At 47.1% G+C, this 19,320-nt stretch overlaps 2 protein-coding genes across 20 annotated transcripts in view; both read right to left on the reverse strand.

Annotated features, from left to right (window-relative positions):
- Positions 1-440: 440 nt before the first annotated feature.
- On the reverse strand, positions 441-16,344 carry HYOU1 (hypoxia up-regulated 1). Its single transcript, XM_083808358.1, has 24 exons — positions 16,191-16,344; positions 15,827-15,920; positions 14,437-14,515; positions 13,888-14,042; positions 13,712-13,788; positions 12,941-13,122; positions 12,209-12,324; positions 11,254-11,437; positions 10,648-10,782; positions 9,637-9,719; positions 9,408-9,540; positions 8,900-9,087; positions 8,529-8,667; positions 8,360-8,420; positions 7,545-7,627; positions 6,734-6,928; positions 6,105-6,304; positions 5,348-5,435; positions 4,832-4,954; positions 4,276-4,409; positions 3,672-3,756; positions 2,984-3,236; positions 2,072-2,152; positions 441-1,534 (listed from the first exon to the last, which is right to left on the reverse strand). Exons 1-24 carry the CDS (start codon positions 16,252-16,254, stop codon positions 1,473-1,475), a joined length of 2,994 nt encoding a protein of 997 aa, XP_083664484.1. The 5' UTR covers positions 16,255-16,344; the 3' UTR covers positions 441-1,472.
- A 369-nt stretch (positions 16,345-16,713) lies between these two features.
- PHLDB1 (pleckstrin homology like domain family B member 1) overlaps positions 16,714-19,320 on the reverse strand; it is a 30,752-nt gene continuing 28,145 nt past the window's right edge. For 18 of the 19 annotated variants that reach the window (XM_083808348.1, XM_083808339.1, XM_083808347.1 and 15 more), the window contains 2 exons: positions 19,217-19,302; positions 16,714-16,951 (listed from right to left, as the gene is read on the reverse strand). In XM_083808348.1, the coding sequence (XP_083664474.1) occupies positions 16,811-16,951; positions 19,217-19,302 (227 nt within the window). In that variant the 3' untranslated portion in view covers positions 16,714-16,810. Of the gene's footprint in view, positions 16,952-16,980; positions 18,860-19,216; positions 19,303-19,320 lie in introns of those variants that run through there. The other variant, XM_083808352.1, reaches the window with a different exon arrangement.

The raw sequence follows: 19,320 nt of genomic DNA on the forward strand, positions 1-19,320 counted from the left end.
GCCGAGCGCGGACTCCGGCACCGCGCGAAGGTCGCCGCGGCGCAGGCCGGGCCCCGCCGCCCGCCCCCGCCCCGCCGCGCCCCGCAGCCCCGGGCCTGCTCCCAGCTCCCGCAGCGCGGCCGCGGGCCTCGGCCCGAGTCGCGGGGGAGGGCTTGGCCTTAGAGGCGCGTTCCTCGCGTACTGCTGGGGCCGGCGCTCGGTGGCGCTGGGCACCGCAGCAAAGCCTAAAAAGCCGGAGGCCTGTATGTCAGCTGGCAGCTGAGAGCACCTCATGGATGAGGGGGCCGAGCCTGGGGCCAGGCAGTTCCCCGGGGTCAGTAAGCCCAGACTGTGAAAGCAGGCATGCCTTAGATAACGATGGACCAGATGTTCTCCACTCAAACATAAAAGAAAGTTCAGTAATCTTTCTCTTTTCCAAAGCAACCACCACCCTTGTTAGAGACTGTCTGGAAGTGCCATTTTTATTTTTGGTCGAATAGGCCAATGGAGAACAACATCAGATGCACATTCACAAGTGTTTGCGCAAGTCATTCAAAGACTTCACTCGTGTATTTTAGCAGCATGAACATTCCCAAGGAGTTAGGAGACCACAGCCAAGGACATGAAGTTTCACAATGGAGCCAGTCCGAGTACACAAGATACTGAAGGAGGAGGATAGTTAGCTTAAGTTCGCCAGTTTTCTTCTGTTTTTGCCTAGCCCTCTGCCACCTCTCTGGTCAACTACTGTTTGTTGTTCTGACTAAAAGATGCACTACCACCTTCTTTCAGTCTCCTGTGCATTCAGTCTTGCAATTTCTGAACTTTTATTTTACAGTAAACAATAAACTGAATCCTTTAGTTAAATCTTACTTCGCGGTTTTCAGACTCTGCTACAGAGCACGGATAGAGATAGTTTTAATAACAGCCTATGGAAGCAGACACATTCTTATCTTGAAGCACAGAGCATCGGCCTCCCCAGTCCCTTTTCCAGTTTCTCATATGAATCCAAATGAGAATACACTTCCCAGCAGTTGAAATCACACAATTTCCTTAAGTTAGGACCTCATTTGCTAATGCAACACCACCTCAGCAACATGTGCTTCTGGATTAATCCCATCTATCTTCACCAGACGAGGTGTGGCACAGAGCATATGTTCCAAGTTACTTCCTAAGGCTTAAAACCTTCCTTAAACTGTTTCCTCTCTACAGAAAAGTCACTTTGGTGACTTCTGTCCTGAAACTGAGACAATTCTTGGTGAGCACATGGCCACCTTTAAACATGTAAGAACAACAAAAAAAAAAAACAACACCCAAATTCACTAAGTTAGTAGCGGAAAATTCCCCAAAAAGAAAAAAAAATTTACATCTCTATTCCATTGTGTTGTCAGACTGTTTGTTGTGTTCCATTTACATCAGAACTAACTAGGTCCATTAAAAAAAAAAAAGTAATGATGAAATAAATAGATGCTGACACTAGTGGGATTTCAGGGGTGTTATAACTCATCGTTTTTCCTGCTTTCTCCTCCAGCTTCTAGTTTCTTCTCTTTTTTGGACCCTGTGTAATGAAATAAACACAGTTACACACTGTAATAGCTTTTACGGCATACAAGGCAGCATTGAAAGTCACTGACATTCATTAAGTATTCCACTGAACTCTTGATCTATTTACATAAGCCAGAGGAATGCTTTGGGAACTGATACTCAGCTCCAAAGAGCTGAAGACCTTACTACCCTCCACCTGTTGAATATCGTTGTCTTCACAATACTACTGTCAGAAAAACATGCACCTGCAGATCAGTTCCTAGAGAGCTTTAACAAAGACCGGCTTACACCTAAGGAACTGGCTATAAACTATTGTGACAGAGGCATAAATCAGCTGCTGAGGCAGTGGTACATTGTAACCTCACACTGAACAATGAACATTTGAAAACTGTGAGAAACCCAAAATTTTCATCTTCCTCTTTGCAGAAATAAGAACTGCTCCATAATCAGGATTTTCATCATATTGCTACATCCTACATCCTTTTAGGATGAAAAAAGCCTGCACTCGTAGCTATCAAAGTTCTAGACCACTGATCAAACATATACCCACCGGAGTCTGATTGAGGCTCATCACCTATTGCTTTCTCAGCCGTAGGAGGTTCCTCAGCTGGACTGATATCCTCAGGTTTATCTATATATAAAGCAGAAAGAGCACAGAAGTTAAGGGAAAATACACAGAAATTGGATGCAGGGAGATTAGGTGACCAGCAGCAAGCGAGGTTTACAAAAAAGTCAGCCATAGTGTCTCAGCAGGATTCCAGTAACTCACTCTGACAGTAGATCCCTCTAGGACACTCAAGAGGAACGTCACAGAACTGCTCCTTATTTCTCCCTGTCTGTCTTCTGGGCTTTATGTCCTTAGATGCCTTGGAGATCTACTTACAGACCAGCCACCTTTGGAATTGTGACTTTAAGAGAAACCAGCAGGCAACTCTGCTGACAAACAGCAGTCTAGACTTAAAAGAAATGGGGTACTCAGAACCTGAGGATCTTTTTTAAAAAAATGTTCAGAAAACAACAAGCCTTAGCGTCCCAGGCAGATGTTTTTCTGGGGCCCACCTAAGCTACAAACCTCTCTCATCAACAGCTCAGTGCATTTCTTGATGTAGGACACAACCATGAATATTTTTTCTAGACATCCAGAAGGCAACCGCTGGCTTATCTTTCTTACAAGGCAGACAGCCAAAGAGATAGATACTAAATAGGAAGATGTAACCTAGGTAGTACATAAATCTTCCTTCTCAGAAAGCTAGCAGAAACAGAGAGCTGGGGAGGGGAAAAAAAAAAACACAACAAAAACACATGACTGTCATACCTAGGTTTTCCCAAGTCTTTGAGAATTAGGAGAATCATTTGATTCATCAGTTAACTGGCGTCTTCACATATTTAGCTCCCTTTTAAAAATGTGTTACTATATGGCAATTATCTAATACTAAGGCCACACTTCCCACCCACTCCTTACCTTCTTGCTTCCCCTCCGTGGGAGGGATAGTATTCTCAGTCTCGGAGGTTGCTGTAGCATTCTTGCCTGAATCAGGTTTTGTGGCATTCTTCTCCTTTTTAGATTTGGGTTTTGCAAATTTGGCCTTGTTCAGAAGATACTGCACTTCCCTGTCCAAGGCTGCTATCTTGAGCTCTATATCTTTGGACAGCAGGACAGGTTTCTCAGCAGGAGACAGCTTTTTCTGTTCAGCCAGTGTCTCATTTTTCCACATCTATGGGAAGGGAGGGGAAAGGTGCTTTTTGGATGTTTCTTAGGAGTTGTGACTGAGATTGTGATACATCGTAGTTCCTGGAACTGAGTGTTCTAACATTGCTCAGGATAACACTGCTCATTGTTGCATTTCTACAAGTTTCTTAGTTACACAAAGGACAAAAAGCAACAGAACCCTCAAAACCCAATGGCTACTTCTGAAAACCATGTAGCCAGATTACTGGGCTATACCACCACTCCTGGAGATAACTGTCCACACATAACACAAAAAAAACATTCCCCTAGAGCTTTCTGGGGTCACACAGAAGATTAGAAAACACTGAAACACACAAAATGTTTGCTGGTGGCATGGAAACAAGACATGCATGCTCTATTCCCTGACTTTGGGTGAATGTACAGTAGCTACTTCTTGAAATGGGAAGCACAACCCATTTACCATTGTTTCATTGATTGCTTTTTCCAGCGTACCCAGTTCCACTTCCGTGAATATCTGGTCAGACTCTGGAATCATGCGGGCTCCCCTTAAAGACAAAAAGAAAGTTTATTGTTGTTTAACCAAACAGATTATATATTGGCAACTCGGAGTTCACACCACCAGTAAAAACCAGTAATAAATAGTCTCCGCACATACCAAATTAGCACATTTTACACTTATCTTTCTAACATCTGCTGCAGGAAACAAGAGTCCTAAATCTATCTCTGGATGTTAGGAATGGAATACATAGTCAGCAAATGCAACTATCACAACAACAGAAGAACAGGGAAGACTCAAAAAGCTGAGACCATAAAACCAAGAGGGAAAAAAAGTCTGCTTGGAAATAGTGTGTATAGCATTGGACGCTTCCTCTTCTTCCAGTTTAAACAGTTTGCACACTTCTGTTAACATGTTTTGCAGAACCAAGTGCTAAGGAAGCTGAGTTTTGGGTATCTTTCCTCACAAGCACTAGCGACTTTCAGAACACATTCAATCTGGACAAGTCCTGCTGGCATCCCTTATGTTATGAGCTGCACAACTCTTATTCCTAACAGCTTGCTCTTACTTGAGGAAGATGTTTGAGTGGTTAAGCAGACTCTCCAGGGCAGCCAGGCGTTCTGGCCATTTTCTCCTTTCCTCGACACGGAAAAAGAGGTTCCTACAAAGCTTCTTCAGCTCTGAAAGCTTGTCTTTCAGCTCCTGCAAAAGGGGGAGAGCAGAAAGCAGACAATTAGCTTGCCCAGTCTCTAACTCTTTCCCTTGTGAACACTGTAAACCCCAGAAGATAAAACTTGCAGTTTTGTAATTCTCTATTAAATACACCATTTCCGTACAGTAAAATAAAATAAAAGCCACGTGACTAAGCTTTACGCAAAATCAACAGGTTACTGCTAATGCTGTTGAAGACCATTCATACACATTGAACGGTCAACGGAATATGTCCAACCACACATCCATATGGTTGGAAGAACTAATACATATTACATCTGTGCACTGCAGAAGCAAGAAATTTTCAAGAACTAGATTATAAAGAGTCAAGATGGATCTATACTCTGTCAGCCCATATGATGATTTCTATGTCAGTTATAGCAGACTGGTATCTCAACTCCATGCAGCAATACCTTAGTTGCAGCTGCATAGCCCTCCTCCTCCATCCAATTTGAAGCTTCACTAAGTTTTTTCGAAATTTCTTCTCTCTCCTCCTCTGTTGAGACAAACTGATACTCTTCTTGGTAAAGCTTGTCCTGAAAAGAACAATGCAAGCATTCCCTTCAAACAACACTGAGTGTGAAAGGAAAAGCCACCAGGTCACCCACTAGTAACTGGGATGCACTCTGAAGTCCAGGCATACTGCATGCATCGATTAGGAGATTTTCATTCAACCCTCCCAAATCTGAGCTCCTGCTCCCAGCATTTCTATGTGCATGATGGTAGATGTGCTGAAGTTCATTCTGCATTTAGGAAACCTCTCAATTCCACATGGGCTTGGGAGGCCTAACGTTAGAGAAGGTGACTGAAGGATTAGAACCAGGCTCTTCCAATCAGCTCAAAGAACCCTGCATCCAGATCAGCCAAACTACACAAGCCACTTCTACCCATGTTCCAGGAATTCTCATTTCTTTATATCCCTGTCTTACCTGGGTCTCAAAGATGAAGGACTCCAAGCTGTTGGCTGATTTTTCTCTTTCCTGTTTCTCTAGGTCTCTGACTGTCAAGTCTTGGAGTCTAGCATGTGAACAGAGCAGAAATCAAAGGTAGTAAAGTAAGTGCCTTTAGATGAGCACCACATCATATACACCAGTTTGAGTAATCACCATTCCTTCAATCCTCCATCTCTAGGAGAGGAAGGTGACAGGTGGAAAAGATTCAACTAAAGGGAGAGAGCGCAGAATCCTTCTAGTTTTGAAGTCACAAAACTCATACAGCATTGACTATTTAAAACCAGAAACACTCTTTGACTCAAGAAATCCAGCAGCACTATAACAAATTTTACTATTTGCGTAACGTTTCTCTGGCTGCTGCTACCTCTGCTTACACCAAGAGCTCTGTTAGGTTGAGTGTGATCTCTACATTAAGTATTGCAGTCCCAGAATGCAGACATGTGCCATGGCAATTCAGAGTTGCCAACAGTTTCTTTGGAGATATTTTTCCCTGGTTCATTTCAAGAAGCTCTCAAAGACAGAAATCTAATCTAAGACCAGATTAGGCATCAAGGACCAAAGACGGAATGTTTCACTCAAAGAAAATCAGTTTAAGGGAACAGAAAAGGTGTCACTCCTGCACAGGGAATACAAACTGGTAAGAGGTAATTTTTGAAGCTCTCTTCCTTTTGTCCCAAAGCAACTCACTTCCTTCATCTAGAGCTTTAACCAGGCAGAGCTATTGAAAACATACTTTTTCATTGAGCTCTTCAGTTCATCCTCTAACAGATCAGGCACATCATTTACATCCAGTTCCATGGTGATTTCATGGACAAGCTTTTGCTTCTTGGGTGCTTTGATTTTCTTCTCTTCCTCTGTTTTAGTAGCTGTGCTTGCACCAGAACTTTTGGATGGTTCTTCTTCTTTCATAGTTTCTCTATTTTCTTTGGGATCCTGTAACAGACAAGATAAATTTTCAGACAAGCAGACAGATTTGCATTGTGTTCCAGTAATAGCCTGAAAGATGTTTCTAATGCAACTGAATTCGAAGGACCTAGTTACCAAAGACTGCCCAAGCAAGTAAGAAGAAATCTTGGGCATATCTGCAGGACGTAAATGGAAGAATGCATCAACGCATTTCCACAGGAATTCTGTATGCAGACAAGACACTGACAACTTAAGAAGGAATAAAGGACAAAGAGAGGCTTTAGTAGAAAAGAGATGTCCATCCTGCAACTGAAGACTAACTAAACTTTTTCCAAGGCAGGCCATTAATAGAGAAAGAATGCCACTGAACACTGCAAAACAATAGGTATTTATTTGCTCCAAATGTACCCCTCAGACACCAAAGTCTCAGTCCCATTCTTTCAACCCGATGCTTACCTGAGACTCTAATTTCTCGCCTTCTTCCTTTTTTTGTGGTTCTTCTTTCAGAGGGGTACTTTCTGCCTGATCTGGAAGTGGTGACTGCTGTTTCTCTTCTCCCTGCTCTTCACCAGCATCTTCTGCACTGCTCTTCTGGCCTTGTTTCACTGCCTGCTCTTCTTTAGCTGTTTCTGCTAGGCTTTCTTCTTCTTCCTGACCACCACAGGCAAGTACAGGGGAAAACAAAAGAAAGTTTTTGAGTAGAAATTCCATGCAAACATTTCACAGAACAGGTAATTCTCTGCAAAAACACAGCATTCACAGAGAAAGCAGACATTAATGAGGGACTGTATGAGGTGGGATAGAGGCAGAATATTAAGAGACACTTCAGTGCAGAACATGAATCCATGGCACAGAACTTTCATCTCACTGGAAGGAAACCAAATCAGTACTGCCAGTGAAACCGCAGTTGTGCCTATATGGCCCAGAAGAAAACAAGTAGCCTCCTAGACGCTTATACTAACAGCACACACAGAAACGTATCTATATGTCACCAGAACAATTTAGAAACAAGACACTTCGACAGAAGCAACTCCTGTAATGTTAGTCCACCACTGCTGGACTTGCCACCAAAAGACCACAAGTTTCTTTAAATGCATCAATTTCAGAGGAATACAGGACTTTCTCAAAAGTACATATTTAGAAGTTCTGACACCCTGCCAGACACCTTGAATTCTGCTCACGTGAATTTGCTGCCTCTTTTGCAGCCATAGCAAGACCTAGGGACTTCCTTCCACCTAACTGTCAGGGCAGTCACCCTGGGGCTCACCTGAACTGAGTCTGTCAGGTTCTCTCCAGTCTCTGGTGTATGGCCACCACCCCCAAACAGGCTTGAGATTGTGTTTCCAAGTTCTGTCAATAGGAGACAAAAAGTCCAGAACACCGTATTTCCGAAGGAAGAAGTAAGCCCTCTTCAGCGATCAGTTCTTTCCCTCACAACTGTAATGATTACCAAGGAGCTTCCCAACAGGTTTGCTACATACACTGCAGAACCTCATTCTTCCTGACCTTATTTTGTACTTCTGCATGCACACAGAAGTTGGGCCTCCACCTCTGCAAATTTGTAACTTCAGCTAAAAAGCTCCAAGCTTCAGCCTGTGACTGCATTAGCCATCTCTCCCCTTCACCTCCAAACATGCAGTTTCCAACTCCTCTGTATAGGCAGTCTTTGCACTTTCTCTAAAATTCAAGAAGTGCAAAGCACAGATGACAGCATCATGACCCAGACAACCTGAAGGGAGAATGTTGCAGGGTTGCGGATGCAGGACTTCCCTTCAGGACAGACCTCCTGAAATGATCAGATGTAAATGAACAAGAACACCTATTTTTCAAGTTGCAATGCATGCAATAGTCACCTTAGGAACGTATGACATCTCAGAGCTCCTTGCAGCACCCAGAAGCCACTTGCACAGGGCTTCTGTGTGCTCTGGAGCTATTGATATCAGAGACTATGGTTAACTGTCTAATTTCCACCCCTCAAATACATGGTGCTTGCTGTGCTCAGAGAAACAGTACGCTTATAGTAATCCCAGATACTGCTAATAAAAAAAAAAGTCAGTATGAATATTAAAGTTCAGCATTTACTTGTTAGAGTTGACTCCTCCTCCGGTTTGTCTTCCACCAAGGTCTCAAACACAGATTCCACCTTGGAGAGGTGAGCATAGAATTAGTTTTAAGAAGGGACCATCACTAGCATAAAGAAGGACAGAACTGGGAAGATAGACAGGTTGATGAACATCACAACAGGGCTTACCCGGTCAAGACTTAGTACTCCGCTCTCATCCATATTGAAGTGAGCTTTGATGCCTTTGGACTCGTAATCTGAGTGCTTCTTGAAACTGTCTCCAACTCCCTTTAACCTCACAGTAGTGAGATTGAGAGATCCAAAAATCCTGATGATAGACAAAAGCAGAAAGTGATTAAACTTAAGATGCAGAACAGCTAACCATTTCTCACATCCACAGCATTGGACAACTGCACTAAGCAAGGAACCAGTGTTGTTCGGTTTTCTAAAACAATTTGGAGAACCAATCTGCAAATACGTACTAGTGGCCAGTCAGATACATAGGCTGGGCACACTGCACTCTCATGGGGCTGTCTGCTCTGTTGCTGAACTCAACTCACCGCAAGTCATCCTGGTTCAGGAAAGACAGATCTCCATAGTTGACATAGAACTCAAAGTCATCTGTGTAGCGGTTGAAAGTGATAACTTTACGCTGTGGATAGGGTGCCATGCGCTGGAACAAAATCCTCTTATTATGCTTTAAACTCTTGGATTTATCATCTTCCTCAACTTCACGAGTAAACTCCACCTGCAACACAAAGACGAAACAACTACCAGCTGCCTTTACAGCATCCTATGTTAGAGGCTTCCACAGCATTTGACTGTCCTACCTCATGCAAAAGTTGGGGAACAGGTATGTGTTTTTCAACAGAGATTTCTGTATTCCTGACTTCTTAGATATATCACTTCTGTATTACTAAATATTTATTCTGTTTTCTTTATTAGATTTGCAGAAAAATCTCCATAGCTTCCTTGCTCAAAAAAATCCAATAGGTCACCTGGAACATTTCTCCCAACATAGCCCCATTTACCCACATCTTTTACAAAAGAAGGCAAGCCAAGGGTTACCTGGATAGGAAACATAGCTGCGTCTCGAACCACAAAAGGCTTCACCTTAAAGGCTTTGCTCAGAGCAGCTGCCTGGTAGACTGCACCCATAGCTGCAGCCTCATCAGCATTGATATTCTTGCCCAGTTCTTCTCTATGAAGTGAAAAGCAAAAGACATGAGCTTTGCAGCCACTGCCATGAGCAGTAATTTGTCAATAGGAGACATACTAGGGGGCCTCACATACTCACTTGCCCACAGCTTTCAGCAAAACTTCCTGCACTTTGGGGACCCGTGTGGCACCGCCAACTAGAATCACCTGGTCAATTCCATCCTAGGGATTGGAAACAGTCACCTTGTCTTTGAGAAAGCAATTTTGGAAAGCTAAGTTCAGGGCTTCCTTATGGTTCTTCCCCGGACATCGCACTCTGATGCGGTGCTTTAAGAACAACCATGCTACATGCTGCACTACATGCTGCAGTCCTAATGCAGGTCAGTGCCTGAGGTCTCAGACAGGCTGATGTGAGGCCATGCCAGCAATAGGAACCTGGAATCAGGTCTGTCAAACATGGTTGATATGGCCACTGCTAAAAGTCACCTGAACTTAATTTAGAATTAAACAAACTACAGTTTATGCCAGAGGAGCCAATGACTCAGACAGCAAGCTGGACCAGAACAGACGGAAACCCGGCCTCTAAGAGGTGAATCAATGTCTTGCTTTGAATACAGTAGCCAAAAGATGCTCAAGAGTACACTGGCGTTCTGGAATGTGAGCATTTAGCAGCACAATAAGTCTCTCCAAATGACTGCATCACATTTGGTCCAACTGCAGTCAGGAACAGGGCTTCTAAAAGGAGCGCTCAAACAAGAAGCCTGAACAGCAGCAATTCTGTTTCCAAGCAGTTTAAGATTAAAACTTCAGAAGAGAGACCAGAACCAGCATCCCAGACAAAACAAGGAAAGACCAGCCTTTAAAACCTACAGCCCAAGAACACAGATTTTTTTAACAGAAAGAAAACACTCCTCCAACTACCTTATTTCTGGTAGATAGTGCAGAGAGCCACAACAGACTCCTGCATGACACTGCAAAAAGTAACTTCTCTGCAGCACCAACACCACTGTCTACTACAACAGCAGGCATCTGTACCTCTCAGCAGTGCTGATGCCTTGTAAATAACACAGTCACTGATGCTTTGATCATGACGTGACAGCAGCTCCACAAATGGAAACCTTCAGGCTTCTTAATGGATTCCTAAACATACCAGTTTCATTTCTGCGCTGCTCAGAGCCTGTTGCACAGGTCCTGGGACTCGTTGAAACAAGTCAGAGCACAAATCCTCAAATTCTTGCCTTGAGACTTTGGCCTTGAAGTCAATATCATCCAGTAGCCCCTCAATCTGTTGGGGGAAAAAAAATAAGATGTTAATATCCATGGAGCATTCTACAAGCAAAAATCTTTGCTTGCTTTGCCCAGTGTGCAAAAAGTTCCAGCTTTGTTAATGCACCCATAACTTGACTGCACTTCATCTGAACCCTACAATTGCTAAGGTGACGAGAAGACAGAATGCAGACATAACAGACAGCTTCTCTCAGACATTGTGAAAGTTTGTTTACCAAGCTTCGCACAGCTAACTTTTACCCAATACATTAATTTGATCAGTAGTGCTACTAAGTGGGCACAAGTTTAGAATAACTGCCAGTGCCACCACCTCTGAAATACTGGGAGTGATGCTTCTCAGCATACTGACACTGCAGAGAAACAGTTATGCTTTATTAATATTTAACTATTTATTAGATAATTAATCTAAATAACATCATCCCACCCTCAGTCCCAAGAACTCTGGAAACCCTGCAACAAAAAGTCATACCTGTGCCACATGGTCAGCATTTGCACTCAGGACAGTTTTCAGACGATTGGCCTCCTTTAGTAGTTTGGCCATGGCCCGGGGATTCTTTCGGACATCTTTTGAGGGATGTTGATCATTAAAGAGCTTTGCCAAATAATCCCGGAGACGAAGCTCCATCTCTAAACCCCCAAGAGTACGGTCAAACCTGGAAAGAAAAAAAAAAAGAACCAGGATATAATAAATTAAAACAAGCTGAAAGCAAACAAACCTCATGTATTATTTCACAACTATGCCAAGCAGAAAGTGGTCAAAAATAGCTGAAGTACTATTAGCTGTGTCTGCAAAAGAATGACAGTTGCTCCAAAAAGAACATCTTACATAAGCCAAGAAAAGAAAGATTCACCACCACAGTAGCCATTGTACAAAAGATTTCATCGTATGTATGGTAAAGGCCTTATTGCTAAGCCCATCAAACAGCTGAGAAGCCAAGGGATAACTGTGTCAGGTCCCAGGTATTTTATCGAAAACAGTAGTATAAGTGTTTTCAGAGTTAAAATTGCTGAGCTGGACATCTACAGCATCCCCCTCGTTATTTGGCAACGTTTAACTGCAGTGCATTTTTGTTCCTCTCCAGAAGGATATTCCACTTTTTCAAACTGACACCCTCTACTTCTGTAAGATCTTATCAAATGGAATTACATTAAAATGGGTTGAGGCTGTATTAAAAAAAAAAAGCCTGAAACAGACTAAGTATACTGATTGCCTCCTGGGCTCCTTCAATTTCTCAGCTACCTTCTGCAGTGATGTAAGAATTATTAACAACTGTAGTCTTCTCACTCTACATTCTTCCCACTTTATGATCCAAATTACCATGCTGAAGTCTCATTCAAACTTTCTATGTTTAGAAGAGACTGTGAAACAAATGATTTATTTCCTGAGACCTTCAGGTTTTGCGCAACTTGTGTTGAATTCTTACCCAATGCCCTGGATCTGCAATTGAGGTTGGGTTCCCGAGTCCTTAGTTTTCACTGTCTGATACGTAACAATAGTACAAACGGTGCTTCCTGCTCCCATGTCGTAAAACATGATATTCTGAAAAGAGAAGCTAGGACGGTGAAGCAGAAACACTTGGATATCCCCCATGAATAAGGAAAGAACACATGGCTTTCCAAGTTTGATACAGGCCAAGGCTATGTCTATTCCCTAGACTGGCTTTATACCATATGACAGAGATGCAGGACTCGTACCTCGATCAAACTAAGGAGATGTGCAGGATCATGCCTGACACAGATAGACAAGAAAAAATTTTCACCCATTTTGTAAATCAGAAATCAAAGCTTTGCTCTTTAAAAGTTTCTTAAACCTCAGGAAAATCAACTATTTCAGAGTCAGTCTTCCAATACCTTAAAAAAAAAAAAAAATGCTAATGTTACTCCCCACCAGCTGATGGGCAAGAAACACACACTTTTTCAAGATGGGAACTTCCAGCCACCTGGCCTTCACTCCAGAAGCTCTGAGGCTTTTAAGGCTCTACCACATTCACACAGGATTTCACATCTTCATCTTGTTGATGAACACATGAAAACAGAGGACACTGGCTGAACAGCAAGTCCACTTCCTCACTGTTAAGGCCTTTTTGATTTTATCTGCAGCGCTTTCTCCCCTGCCTGCATGCACTTGCATGGGACTATCTCCCAGCTACACCTACCTGTGCTGTGGCATTGATGTCTTTCCTCCTAAAAACTCCGTAATTCAATGCTACAGCAGTGTTGTCATTGATCAGCTGCAGAACCTTCAAGTCAGCCATGCGAGCGGCATGCAGAACTGCCCTCCTCTCCGCCTGGTTGAAGTAGGTGGGAACAGTGATCACTGCATCCTTGATGGGTTGCTCTGAAAGAGTTGGTGGAAGAAGTTTTTTCATCAGAGTAGCCACATGCAAAGACAACATAACGGAGTGACGGTAGCAAAACCAGAGAATCCAAGCTAAAGACCCCTACATAACTCAATCCCGAAGCAACATCAGCAGCTAGTATCATTAGAGATTACTCCGTTCCCTGTTTAAATCAAGCAGACTTTTCAGATTCTCATAAAGCCACTAATCTACTGCTTGACTTTCATGTGTCAAAATTATCTCAAATGCCTTAAATTGTAGCAGATATGATCTTCAATGGAACCTTACTTCATCAATAAATTGCATTCATTCTCCAGAGTAAAAAGTATTTGGACTGGCTCTGATGTTACCGAACATCATACAGCTTCCCAGTAATGCCACAAATGAAACACATCAATCAAATTGACCTGTAATTTTCATTACTTTGTGATCTCATTACCACCACAGCATGGAAACATCCTGTTTCTAAGATGACCCAACATCCCATTTCTAAGAAACCATGGGTTTTCCAGACACCTTCTGTCTCCATTCACATTTTATAATACACAAACATATGCAGGTACTGTAAGAAACGTAAGTCCTTCCAACCTGCAAATTCCTCAGCCAGACCACGTGAATAGTTCAGGACCATACCAAGCATTTCCTCTGGAGAATACTGTACCACCCTACAAGAAACAGAGAAGAAAGGAAGTTACAACAGAGTCAGCTACATAAGTCCAATAGCAAAAGTCCCACTCACAAGGAACCCAGAAGCAGTCACTTACTGGGATAGCTTGAAGATAACTGTCTGTCTCTTTTCATCCTCCACCAGTTCATGTTCTGGGAACCGGGTCTGGTACAGCGCCACTTGGGGGTTGTTGATGTGCTTACCCAAAAGATCCTGAAAGTATCTGAATGCCACCTTGGGGGTCCTTATAGACTACAGAAAGAAAGAATAAATCACCCAACTGCATTTATTTGTCCTTCCTGCTGTTAGACAAACCTCTCCCAATCTACATGGTGAACAATTCTTGTGATGGGATTTTGGAACACAAGCCTGGTACACAAAGAGCTGGTAGAGAAAGCCAGCAAAACACCAAGGAGATAAGAAAGCAAGTACAGGGCAAGAAATAAAACTTCCTCTTAATTTAGATATTTATCATTTTTATGATAAATAAAATAGATATTTATCATTTAGATATCAATCAATATCAATTAGATATTAATTTAGATATCAATCAATAGATATTTATCATTTATCAGAACCCAACTGTGGGAACACCTTCTCATGTACATGAACTGCAGCTGGCATAAGAAGCAACGTGAACTCTTACCATTCCTAGTGCACTATCACCAAAGAGACGTTCATTTTCCTTCAAAGAAACAGCCACAGGTGTTTTCCTTCGCGATTCCCTATACAGGAAAAAAAACAGCAATAAAGGTGAATGGTCAATACAGAGGTCCTAGCGACAAAGGGTAGCGATTACTTTCCAGAAAGACTAAAAGATTCTCAGATACCACCTACAGAGAGGAAGACCAGCTCTATTAATCGAAAGAGCTGCAAATAGCAACATCTCTCTTCAGAACTTTCATATCTTCCAATGTTCTTCATGACAACCGCAACTAACACACTTGACCGAAACACAGACAGCTACCTTTCAAATTAACAGCTGAAGTTGTGGAGTTGTATAATTTTTCCCATAGCACTAAACTACTTAACAAGAGATGAATCATTTCTGCTACAAATCCAAGTATGAAAACACTAAGATGAGGATTTCATTATGATAACTATCAAATGGCTTGAAGTTGTCCACTAAGTTCATAAATACTTCTGCACGCTACCCACTTCTGAATACTTTTTAACACGTTAGCAGCTGTCTATCGTAAGGCTACAACAAAATGACTTGACGCGAAGAAGACAGACTCACAAGCAATGTTCTAGAATGGGCTACTTCGTAATTAGACAAAACTTGCATAATTTTTGCTTCCCTCCACCAATGAGGGAATCAAGACAGTTCCCTCATTCTGTCAATGACTGCCACGTTTCAGGGAGCTAGGTGAAAAACACACTTATTACCTGAGTCTAGACTCCCAGAAAGCAAGGATGCTCCTGATCAAAAATCCTCTCCCATCCATGTTTTTTCCATTCAGTGTCTTGAGGACTGGTGGCAGCAACAGCAGCCAAGTGAAAGATGACTTTTATTTGCTTCACGAGTGACTGTGGGTTCTGAGCAGCAACACAAACCTACTTTCGTGTTCCATTATGGAGAACTGAGAATCTGGCTTCTTAACGGTATATGCAGGAAGATGATACTATGCTCTTTCACATCTGTATCACAACGCATTATCAATTAAACAGACCTCGGGTCGCTTGCTTACAATGCGCCCAAAGCACAACTCAGCACCCCTAAGACAAGCGTAAAGGCTGATCTGCTGCCCTGCTGCTCAGGTCGGCACTCCACAGCCGCTCAGCCATGCTCGGAAGCGCTAGGACTGAATTCAGGCAATCCTAAATTAGATAGCAGGGATGTTCCCCACATGACACTGAAACAGAACTAACTGAACCCCCCGCCACCCCAAAACTTTGACTCCTAGTGGTGTTTGCGATGACCTCTCAGGCCCCAGCACGAGACAGCCGCTAGGAACGCGTGTGAGCAGCAGCCCGGGCCGCCCCAGCCCCACGCAGCACCGGCACTCGGCCGGGCCGCAGGACCAGCTGCTTACTTGTTCAGGACGATCTCCATCGGCACGCCAGGCTTCACGATGGCGATCTTCATCGACTCGCTGCCCATGTCCACCGACATCACGGCCAGCGGCTCTGCGGCACGCGAGGGAAGCAGACGCGGTAAGTGCCCGTGCTCCGGGAGGGGACGGACGCCGCTCCCCGCCGAGCAGCCCCGGGCCCGCCGGGACGCTCCCGCGGCACGAGTCCCGCCGAGCGCCCCCGGGCCGCCGCGGCGCTGCCGGCTGCTCCCGCCGCCCCGGCCCGCCCCGAGAGCCGCGGGGAGACCCCCACCCGGCGCCAGCCCCCGCTGCGTCCGCGGCCCGGCCCAGGCCCCGCCGCGCGCAGCCCCGTGCCCGCACGTACCTGCCCGCGGCAGGAGGCAGGCGAGCAGCAGCCAGCCCAGCGCCCAGCAGGGCGCCCGCGCCATGTCCTCGCCGCCGCCGCGCGCGGCCCCGGAGCGCCCCGCCCGCCCCTCGCGGCCCGGCCCGGCCCCGCCCGCCCGCCGCCGGCCGCCGCCGCCGCTGCGCCCGCGGCCCCGCGCCTCGCGCAACGCCCGGCCCGGACGCGGCGCAAGCTCATTGGCGCGGGCGGCAGCGCCGGGCGCCGCACGCCAATCAGGCGGCCCGCGCGCCCCCATTGGGCCACGTCGGGGAGAGCCGGAAGCGGGCCCGACGGGAGCTCCGCCACCATTGGCCGGGCGCGCCGGGGCGGGGCGCCGGGAGAAGAGAGGGGCGGCCGCGTGCGCGGAGGCGCTTTGCGCACGCGCCCTCACGACAGCAGAGCCACGTGCGGCCCGCCCGGCCCGCGATCGCCCCCTGGCGGCCGGGAGACGCCTCGCAGGGGAGCCCGCCCCGCCCCGCCCCGCGTGTGACACGTTTCCAGTAAATTGTTTTTAAAAAGTCAACGTTAAAAAACAAACAACAAAACAAACAAACACAGCCCCAGCGCCTCGCGGGCCCGCAGCCCCCAGCACCCCCCGTCCCTCAGCTCATGAACTGCGTGTAGCCCTCGGCCCCCGTCACGATGACGTCCATCCAGATGCGCATGGCCTCGGCCGACGGGGCCACCACGTAGTACAGGCGGTCGTGGGTCTTCACGCAGAACGTCAGCGCCGGGTTGGGGCTCTGCGGAGGAGAGCACAGTCAGTTGGGGGCTGGCAACGAGGCCGCACCACGTGGCACCCACGCCCCGGCCCCGCGGGACAGGAGGCATCGGGAAGGCGGCGTGCTCCTGCTGCCCCTGTTTGGGGTGTGTGGCCAGCCCCTGAGGCGGGTGCGAGGCACTGGCAGCAGCTGCATTAGGGGCACGAGGCACTGGCTGTGCCGGAGTGGACGCGGGGGGAAAGACCGGCGTCATGGCAGGGAGCCTGGGGAGCGAGAGGCAGGCAAAGGGGACAAAGCCCTGGAGAAGCGGTTGAGAGCTCAGCTACATGCTGGAAGAGAGCAGATGCCCACCATCAGCAGGGAGCTGCTGCCCACCACAGCTGCGGGGCAGGCAGTGGCTCAGTGAGGGGGGCTCTGTGCTGCCCAAGAAGGTGGGGGGCAGCCCCAGCTGCCCGCAGGTCTGGGACCAGGCTTGCTGCACAGGGGGTCCGTTCACCAGGGGCGTTCCCAAGCGGTCAGTGTTGGGGCCCATCCTCTTTAATATCTTTATTGATGACTTGGATGAGGGAATTGAGGGCAGCCTCAGTAAGCTTGCAGATGGCACCAAGCTGTGGGGAAGTGTCAATCTGCGGAGGGTTGGAAGGCCCTGCAGAGGGACCTGGACAGCCTGGGTCAAAGGGCAGAGGCCAATGGGAGGACATTCAACATAGCTCAGTGCCAGGTCCTGCACTTCGGCCACGACAACCCCATGCAGTGCTGGAGGCTTGGGGCAGAGTGGCTGGAAAGCTGTGCAGAGGAAAAGGGTCTGGGGGTGCTGGTCAATGCTCGCCTGAACATGAGCTGGCAGTGTGCCCGGGTGACCAAGAAGGAATAGTGCAGCCAGCAGGGCCAGGGAGGTGATTGTCCCCCTGTGCTCTGCTCTGGTGAGACTGCAGCTTGAGTGCTGTGTTCAGCTTTGGGCCCCTCACTACAAGAAGGACATCGAGGGCCTGGAGTGTGTCCAGAGCAGGGCTACGAAGCTGGTGAAGGGCCTGGGACACAAGTCCTGGTAGGAGCGGCTGGGGTGTTTAGTCTGGAGGAGGCTCAGGGGAGGCCTTACTGCTCTCTCCAACTACCTAAAAGGAAGGTGTGAGGAGCTGGGGCTCAGCCTCTTCTCGCAGATAACCAGTGATAGGACTAGAGGGAATGGCCTCAAATTGCACCAGGGGAGGTTTAGGTTGAAAATCAGGAGACATTTCTTCTCAGAAAGAGCAGTCAGGCACGGGGATGGGGACAGGTTGCCCAGGGACGTGGTGGTGTCACCATCCCTGGGGGTGTTCAAGGAAAGGTTGGACGTGGTGCTGAGGGACATGGTTTAGTGGTGACAGTGGTGGTAGGGGGGTGGTTGGACCAGGTGATCTTGGAGGGCTTTTCCAACCCTAATGATTCTGTGATTCTATGATGCTGGTAACCCGGGCATCCTCACTGCAGAGGACACAGTGCAGGCAGGTGAGAGCACAGCAAAGCAACCCCCAGCTCACCTGTAGGGCCACGGCTCCAGCACAGCACCAGGCAGCGCTGAGGCTGACGCTGAGAACCAACTGTGCAAGCATCCCCCTTGCAGCTGGGGTAGGCTGAAGGGGCTGGGACACCTCTGAGACCCTGCACAGAGCACAGCATGCAGCCCTTTCATTGCCGAGGGGTGGCTCACGACAAAGGGTGCCCTGGCACGGCACAGGGCATAGCCTGGGGCCAGAGGCTGCCCAGGGGAGGCCCCACTTGTCCCTTGCTGTGCTGGGGAGGAGCAGGGGGTGCTCAGAGCCAGGGACTGGTGCTGGGGTGCGGTGTCAGTGCCAAGGGTTGCTGGTGAGTAGCGTGTTAGTGCTGACACGCAGCACCCAGGGCAGGCAGGATACGTACATTCACCAGGCTGAGGATGAAAAGTCCTTTCTGGTTAGGAAGGAGAGAAGGAGAGAGGAATAAAGAGCTGGAGAGCAGGATGGGGAGAGCCTAGGCCCCCTGCCTGGTGAACACACTACCTATCATAACCTGCCAGTTGGCCTGGGCAAAGCACAGCCATGCCCACGCACCAGCCATGTCACAGACACTGCCTGCCCTGGCAAGGCCAAACCCGGCACAGGGACAGCCCTTGGGCCCTCGGCCTCAGACCAACCACACTGGATGCATCCCTGCTGTGGGACAGCATGAGCTGTCCCTGCTGCTGCCTCCAACCTGCACAGATCAGCGCAGTGCAGAGGATGCCCTGGGCGCTGAGGGCACGACGCGACAGCAGTGCCCAGGTCTCACCTTAGCAGCGCTGCGGAGGTGGTCGTAGTAAACCTCTTCGATGGCTTGAAAGTAGATGACACCCTTCAGCTTTGTCTCGTGTTTATCTGCCCGAGGGAGGGAAC

The sequence above is a fragment of the Anser anser genome (genome assembly GCF_964211835.1).
Source record: "Anser anser genome assembly, chromosome: 22".
Classification (NCBI taxonomy): Eukaryota; Metazoa; Chordata; class Aves; order Anseriformes; family Anatidae; genus Anser; species Anser anser.